The sequence below is a fragment of the Protobothrops mucrosquamatus genome, unplaced genomic scaffold (assembly GCF_001527695.2).
Source record: "Protobothrops mucrosquamatus isolate PMUCROS unplaced genomic scaffold, P.Mucros_1.0 scaffold2308, whole genome shotgun sequence".
Taxonomy (NCBI): domain Eukaryota; kingdom Metazoa; phylum Chordata; class Lepidosauria; order Squamata; family Viperidae; genus Protobothrops; species Protobothrops mucrosquamatus.
In genome coordinates, this window is record NW_015388394.1 from 56,479 (window position 1) to 64,831 (window position 8,353).

At 43.1% G+C, this 8,353-nt stretch overlaps 1 protein-coding gene across 1 annotated transcript in view; it reads left to right on the top strand.

Moving 5' to 3' along the window:
* The window catches only part of ACADVL (acyl-CoA dehydrogenase very long chain), a 22,337-nt gene extending 17,937 nt beyond the window's left edge, over positions 1-4,400 (top strand). Inside the window, exons 15-18 of the mRNA XM_015824653.1 lie at positions 296-368; positions 1,132-1,204; positions 2,371-2,446; positions 4,196-4,400. Coding sequence (XP_015680139.1) covers positions 296-368; positions 1,132-1,204; positions 2,371-2,446; positions 4,196-4,333 — 360 coding nt within the window. The 3' untranslated portion in view covers positions 4,334-4,400. The remainder of the gene's footprint in view (positions 1-295; positions 369-1,131; positions 1,205-2,370; positions 2,447-4,195) is intronic.
* The last annotated feature ends 3,953 nt before the right edge of the window (positions 4,401-8,353 follow it).

An 8,353-nucleotide genomic window follows, 5' to 3' on the forward strand; every position in this document is an offset into this window, starting at 1 on the left:
TATTCTATTCTATTCTATTCTATTCTATTCTATTCTATTCTATTCTATTCTATTCTATTCCATTCCTTTCCATTCCATTCCATTCCATTCTATTCTATTCTGAATTCTATTCTATTCGGAATTCTATTCTATTCTATTAATTTTTATTCTATTCTATTCTGTATTTTATTCTATATGTCTATTCTATTCTATTCTATATTTCTATTCTATTCTATTCTGTATTTCTATTCTATTCTGTTCTATTCTGCAATCACCCTCCCCCTTTCACCTTTTGCCCCCCTCGCCCCCTTTCCAGGCCGTCCAAGCCATTGACCTCTTTGCTGGCGTCATTGAGAACCAGCTCCTCAAACACGGAAAGAAAGTTGTCGGTGAGTTTGGGGTCCTTGGGGGGGTGGGACCCCCATGGATTCCTTGCCAGGAGGGGTGGGGGGGTGGGCTGGAGGGACAAATCTCTGCTCATCCCAATACAGGTCGTCCTCAAGACACGACCGCAATTGAGCCCAAAATTTTATGTCACTAAGTGAAACATTCACTAAGTGAGTTTGGCCCCATTGAACGACCGTCCTTTGCCATATTTGTTAAGTCAGTCCTTGCTGTTGTTAAACGAGTCACACGGTCAGTAAGTGAATTTGGCTTCCTCCCCCATTGCTTGTCGGAAGGTCGCAAAAGGGGATCACGTGAACACACACACAACACACACACACACACACACACCGGGATGCTGCGACCGTCGTAAATACTGCTTGCCACCAGAAGTTGTGGGTGCTCCATCGCTGGAGGTGTTTAAGAAGAGACCGGACAGTCCCTTGTCTGAAACGGTATAGGGTCTCCTGCTTGAGCAGGGGGGGGGGGGCTGGACTAGATGACCTCTGAGGTGCCTTCCGACTCTGCCATTCTGTTCATTATCAGTGGAACATTTTGCCTCCCGGAAGTTGTGGGCGCTCCATCACGGGAGGTTTTTTTTAAAGAAAAGAGACTGGACAGTCCCTTGTCTGTGATGGTCTGTAGGTTCTCCTGCTTGAGCAGGGGGGTTGGGCTAGATGACCTCCGAGGTCCCTTCCAGCTCTGTTCTGTTTCTGATCCTGACCTTTTTGTTTTTTTCTTCTTCCTTTCTCTCTCCCAAATTTCCAGAGGAGCAATTCATGCTGAAGCAAATCGCCGACAGTGCAATTGATGTCTATGCCATGGTGGTCGTTCTCTCCAGGTGAGCCCCCCCCCAAGACCTCCTGCCCAAAGGCCCCCCTCCAGGGCTGCGTTTCCCCCCCCCCAGACCTCCAGCCCAAAGCAAATGTCCTTTTTTTTTTTATTGCTGGCCGGAATAGCCCACACCCCAGAAGACAGGCTCAAGGTAGCGAAGGATCTCGACAGACTTGAACCCAGGGCCCTATCTAAAGAAATGAAATTTAGTGTAGACAAAAGCAAGTTAATACATTTAGGCAAGAAAAAACAAGTGCACAGGTGTAGTATAGGGGGTACCTGGCTCAATAGTAGTAACTGTGAGAGGGATCTCGGAGTCCTAGTAGTGGACGATCCCTTAAATATGAGCCAGCCGTGTGCTGCAGCTGCCAAAAAGGGCAACACAGTGCTGGGCTGCATTAACAGAGGGATAGAATCAAGATCACGTAAAGGGTTAATACCACTTTACAAGGCCTTGGAAAGGCCACACTTGGAATACGGCATCCGGTTTTGGTCACCACGATGTAAAAAAGATGCTGAGACTCTAGAAAGAGTGCAGAGAAGAGCAACAAAGATGATCAGGGGACTGGAGGCTAAAGCATATAAGGAAAGGCTGCTGGAATTGGGTATGTCTAGTTTAATGAAGAGAAGGACGAGGGGGGACAGGGGAGCAGCCTTCCAGTATCTCAGGGGCTGCCCCAAAGAAGAGGCAGTCAAGCTGTTGTCCAAAGCGCCAGAAGGCAGAACAAGAAGCAATGGGTGGAAACTAATCAAGGAGAGAAGCAACCTAGAACTAAGGAGAAACTTCCTGACAGTTAGAACAATTAACCTGTGGAACCACCTGCCTCCAGAAGCGGTGAATGCTCCAACACTGGAAGTTTTTAAGAAGAGACTGGACAGCCATTTGTCCGAAATGGTGTAGGGTTTCCTGCCTGGGCAGAGGGTTGGACTAGAAGACCTCCGAGGTCCCTTCCAACTCTGATATTCTAAGGGGAACCGAGACATTTCGATAGGAAAGGTCCGTTGCAGATCCAGTGGGCGGTTTTAAGGAATCCCGAGACCACATAAACGAGGTTGTCTAGTCCAGGCAAGTATCTCGGTTCCTCCTTGCCCCGTGTCCTACCTTGCAACGCAGGTGTGAGTCTCACCTTCCAAAGATTTGATTTTGCTCTCCTCCTCCCTCTGGGTCAACAGAGCATCGCGGGCGCTGGAGCAAGGCCAGGCCACGGCCCAGCATGAGAAGGTGCTTTGCGAAACCTGGTGCACGGAGGTAGGCCTTTGGGGAGGGGGAGGGGGGGGCAGCATCTCTGCAGGGGGCTGCCCCTGGCTGGGACTTAACCTGATGGGGGTGGGGGGAGGGAGGAAGAGATGGGGGGGGGCGGAGGGTGGTTCAGGAAAGTACTTGAGTCACAGATTCACCCCAAATGTTCAGCAATCTTAAGATGGAGGGAGGGAAGGAGGGAGGAAGGAAGGAAGGAAGAAAGGAAGGAAGGAAAAAGAAAAAGGAAAGAAAGGAAGAGGGAGGGAGGGAGGGAGGGAGGAAGAAAGGAAGAAAGAAAGGAAGAGAAAAAAAAGAAAGAAAAAGAAAAAACAGGAAAGAAAAAAAGAAGGAGAAAGAGGGAGAAAGGAAGGAGGGAAGAAAAGAAAAAAGAAAGAAAAAGAAAAAGAAAGGGAGGGAGGGAGGAAGGGAAGAAAGGAAGAGGAAAAAAGAAAGAAATAAAGAAAAAAGAGAAAAGAAAAAAGGGAGAAAGGGAGGGAAGAAAGGAGGAAAGAAAGAAAAGAAAGGGAAAAAAGAGGAAGGAAGGAAGGGAAGAAAGAAAGGAAGAGAAAAGAAAAAAGAAAGGAAAGAAACAAAAAGAAGGAGAAAGGGAGGAAGGAAGGAAAGAAAGAAAGAAAAAGGAAAGAAGAAAAAGAAAGAAAGAAAGAAAGAAAGAAAAATTGAAGTAAAGAAAAAGGAAAAGAAGGAAGGAAGGGAAAAGTAATGGAGGGAGGGAGGGAGCAAGAGAGAAAGGAGAAAGTAAAAAAGAGGGGAGTGAGGAAGTAAAAAAGAAGGGAAAGGAGGAAAGTAAAATAATGAAGGGAGGAAAGGAGAGAGGGAGGGAGGAGAGAAAAAGGAAGAAGGGGAGAGGAGGAAAAGGAAGGAGAAAGAAAAGGGGGAGGGAGGAAAAGGAAGGAGAATTAAAGACGAATATATAGATAAAGATAGATAGATGAAGGAGAGAAAAAGGAAGAAAGAAAAGAAAGAACGAGACGAAAGGAAGAAACAAGGAAGTCGGGCAGGTTTTTGATTATTGAGAGAAGCAGGGATGGTTTTCAGTGGAACCCCCAAAAGAAACCGCGGGAAGCACCTCGGATCTCCTTTCCGAAAGGGACGTGATCCAGGAAGGAGGCGGTCCCGCTTCCCGGAAGCGTAAAATCCTCTTTATTACCGAGGGCTCAATTCGATCTCGTCTCTTAAGCGGCCGCCGCAGAGGCAGCCCAGGTAATCCGGTTAGCCCCGCGGCCGGGAGAGGAGAGCCTTTTCATTTAGCCGCCTCCTCCTCAAATAGCTAAATGGAAAAGCCATATATATAAATAATTGGCATTCAATAAACCTTCCTTTCCCTCCGGAGCCCGATAAATTGCGAGCGAAAGGCTGACGGCTGTTCCCGCCTATGCCTCGGAAGGTTGTGCAAGTTCGTAGACGCAAAACCCGCCAACTTTTAAGTCGGGTGTGGACTTCAACTCCCAGAATTCCCCCGTCAGCCACGCTTGCTTTTTTTTTTTTTTTTCCTATTATTCTCCCTAGAGCGGAGAGATTGCAGAGTAAGGGATCGCAAGAGAGTAAGCAGACGTAAAGTCCCTAAGTCTTAAAAATTGCCAAATTTGGACACGACCCGTGGCGGTTGTCGACTCTAAGACTTCGGAACCCTCTTCTTCTCGCTCTCTTAACCCCAGTTGTGTGTGTGTGTGTGTGTGTGTGTGTGTGTGTTTTGACATGGGAGGGCCCTTCTCATCGCTCCTTTCTCTCTTTCCTCAGGCCCACCAGCGTATCACCCAAAGCTTGACCTCTCTCTCGTCCAGCACCACTCAACAAATCTTCAAGAATTTTCGGGTCATCTCCAAAGCGATGGTGGAGAAGGGAGGGGTGGTCTCCCCTTACACCCTGGGCTTCTGAGACCCCCCCTCCTTATCTCTCAGCTGCGTTCCTCCCTGGTTGCAACGGGGGGGGCTGCAGCTTTGCGGGGTGGGGCGTTCGAGCCTCATCCTCTCCCCACTGGAAGTTCACAGATGTCATTTTTTGGAAATTGCGGCCCCAACGCCTGCAGGCAGTCCTCGACTTACGACCTCCCAATTTTACTTTTTTCCCCCCACACGTTTTACAAGCGAATTCGTTGCGGTGAATCTCGCAAACGGCGATCGCCTGACCCCTCGCCCCCCCCCCGACGCTGCGACCGTCGTAAATATGAGACTGTTACCAAGTGCCCGAATTTTGATCACACGACCGCGAGGCTACAGTCGTAATTATGGAGAGCTGGCTGTAAATTCTTTTTTTTTTTTTTTTGTCGTAACTTCGGTCACTAAAGGGGCGATCGTAACTCGGGGATTTACCCAGACCTGGAAATTCAGCCGTCCGTCCCCCCCCCCAGTTGCTTCGCCCGTTCCTGTAGTTGCGCCCATCCCTTCTGGGAATTTGCTATTAAATGATGTTATCCAATCATCTGGAGCATTATTGATTGACGCGCGTGGGAGGGAGGGTTGACCGTAGCACCGGGGATTTTCAAATTATTTCCGCGCCATCCGGCAAGTTGGAAAGAGGTAAAAAAAAAAAAGCTGCACCTGGAGAATGCAGCTGTGTCGAGTTGCAAAAATCTTTAAAAATTGGGAGGAAAAGTAGAACGGGCTTCTGAGCCCGTTTGCAGCGGAGATAAACACGTGCAACTCTCTGGAAAGTTATTATTATTATTAATTATTATTATTTATTATTATTATTGATGATCACCGCACAGCCAGCCAGATGTTCAGACTGGATCTGGCATTTTTGTCTACCTATCGAGTCCTTCCCAAGGACCTGGGATGGGCAGATGTGGATGTTTGATGGTATTACAGATATCGTCACAGGATGGAAGCAGTTCCTAGCAAGGCCGCCTTTTGCAATTGTATTATTATTATTATTATTATTATTATTATTATTATTATTATTGATCATCGCACAGCCAGCCAGATATTCAGACTGGATTTGGCATTTTTGTCGACCTATCGAGTCCTTCCCAAGGACCTGGGATAGGCAGATGTGGATGTTTGATGATATTAGAGATCTCGTCGCAGGATGGAAGCAGTTCCTAGTAAGGCCGCCTTTTGCAATTGACCGATGGCGAATTTGTCAATGCCGATGATGGTGTCCAAGTGGTGCTCCAGATGTTTTGGGATTGCACCCAAGGCGCCTATGACTATTGGTGCCACCCTTGCTTGCCTTTGCCAGTCTTTCTATTTCTATTTGTAGGTCTGCCCTCAAGTGCTTTGGAGAATATATTCACACACACACACCCTCCTCTTTGGGGCAGCCCCTCAAATATTTTGTCAATGTCTTTCCAAGTCAAGCTGTCTTTTGCAATTGACCGACTGATTTTGTCTCTGTTTTTCCAAGTAAAATATTTGACTGATGGTGATATTTGTCAATACCGATTATGTTCAAATGATGCTTGGAATATCTTTAAAATATTACCCAGGCATCTTTTACTACCACTAATAATTATTATTGCTTCCAATCCACTAGAAATGAGGAACCGAATTTAAAAATGTGACAGAGAACAATGACCAGTTCTTACAGTATCTCTGTTTTTTTAAAAAAAGAAATACTCATTTCAAACGTTATTTTAATTTCATTTTCCTTCTGAAAATTTATTTTTAATGGCAAGTGCAAAAGCTACAAAGCCAGCAGGAAAAGTAAAAAAAGACAAATTGTATGGTTATATGTGAAAGGAAAAAAAACATCCAAATATATTTCCTTTGATTTGAGATAAACTAAATACGAATAGAAGAAGATGTATCTAATTCAAAATAATAAATATATTTCACAACTGCAATTGAGCCCAAAATTTACGTCGCTAAGTGAGACATCGGTTAAGTGAGTTTTGACCCAGTATACGACTTTTCTTTGCCACTGTCGGTAAGTGAATCACTGCAAGCAAACACTGCGAATGTCGTAAGTACGAGTCGCTTGCTGAGCGTCTGAATTTGGATCCCGCAATCCTGGGGATGGCTGCCACGGTCGTTAAGCATGAAAAACGGTCCTAAGTCCCTTTTTTCAGCACCGTCGTCATGTCAAATGGTCACTAAATGGATAATTGTAAGTTGAGGACTTACCATTTGTACGAAATGGTATAGGGTTTCCTGCCTAAGCAAGGGGTTGGACTAGATGACCTCCAAGGTCCCTTCCAACTTTATTATTATTAGTATTATTAGCATTATTAGTATTATTATTTGTCTGAAATGGTATATAGGGTTTCCTGCCTGAGCAAGGGGTTGGACTAGATGACCTCCAAGGTCCCTTCCAACTTTATTATTATTAGTATTATTAGCATTATTAGTATTATTATTTGTCTGAAATGGTATATAGGGTTTCCTGCCTGAGCAGGGAGTTGGACTAGATGACCTCCAAGGTCCCTTCCAACTTTATCATTATTATCATTATCATCATCATTATTATTATTATTCTGAAATGGTATAGGGTCTCCTGCCTGAGCAGGAGATTGGACTAGATGACCTCCAAGGTCCCCTCCAACTTTTATTATTATTATTATTATTATTATTATTATTATTATTATTATTATTATTATTATTATTATTATTATTACTACTACTACTATTATTATTATTATTATTATTATTATTATTATTATTATTATTATTATTATTATTATTATTTTGAAATGGTATAGGGGTTCCTGCCTGAGCAGGGGGTTGGACTAGGTGACCTCCAAGGTCCCTTCCAACTTTATTAGTATTATTAGTATTATTATTTGTCTGAAATGGTATATAGGGTTTCATGCCTGAGCAGGGGGTTGGACTAGATGACCTCCAAGGTCCCTTCCAACTTTATTAGTATTATTAGTATTATTATTTGTCTGAAATGGTATATAGGGTTTCATGCCTGAGCAGGGGGTTGGACTAGATGACCTCCAAGGTCCCTTCCAACTTTATTAGTATTATTATATTCCCAGGTATTGGTATAAAAATTAATTCAGTATGTAGCCTTATCAAATCTAGACCATACCGAAACGTCGTTTCAACACGCGAATTACAAAAGTGAAAATCTTTAAAAAAATATTTTTTACAGAGGATAAATTAAATTGTAAAATAACGGGGAGAAAGTGAGACCTCTGGAATAAAACTACTATTTTGATCAGCTTCCTGAAGAGAGAACCACTCTAGGATCTAAAAGCTTTTTTTACGGAAGCCGGCTTGGCACAAAAGGAAGGCCAGAGTTAGACTTAAAATGGTTTTCTTTATGCGATATTTAATGGAAGAGCTTTTAATTCTACGTAATGAGATAAGGAGATTTTAAAAGATGTTATTCGATTTAACATTTAGGATTTATATTTAGAAGGGAAATAAATTAGTTATTCAAATAATTGTTTTGAATTATAAATGAAAGATGGATATAGAGGGTAAAGTTTAGTTTATGAGTAAGCGATGAGATTAGAATGAGAATTAGAATATGACTGTGAAATAAACTAGGAATCTACTGGAATAAATAATAAAGTGTATTTTAGAGATGGTATTATTTTGCATGAATTATTAAGGGAACCGTGGGTTATCCGAAACTTAAACATTACTGGACACTAAGCCAACTGGAATATTGTAATTGAAACCAGACAAAAGTCCAAAACAGGATCTGGAGACATATAATTTAAAAGTCGTTTATAAATGTTTTCAATGATTGAGTTATAACTAGCAATTAATCAATTTGAATTTGGTATAATAACTAAGGGAAACACTGGAAGTTTTAAAGAAGAGACTGGGCAGCCATTTGTCCGAAATGGTATAGGGTTTCCTGCCTGAGCAGGAGGTTGGACTAGATGACCTCCAAGGTCCCTTCCAACTTTATCATTATTATTATTATTATTATTATTATTATTAGACTGATATGTGTATGGATAAGTGTGTTATTGGGCTATGTATTACCCAACCACCC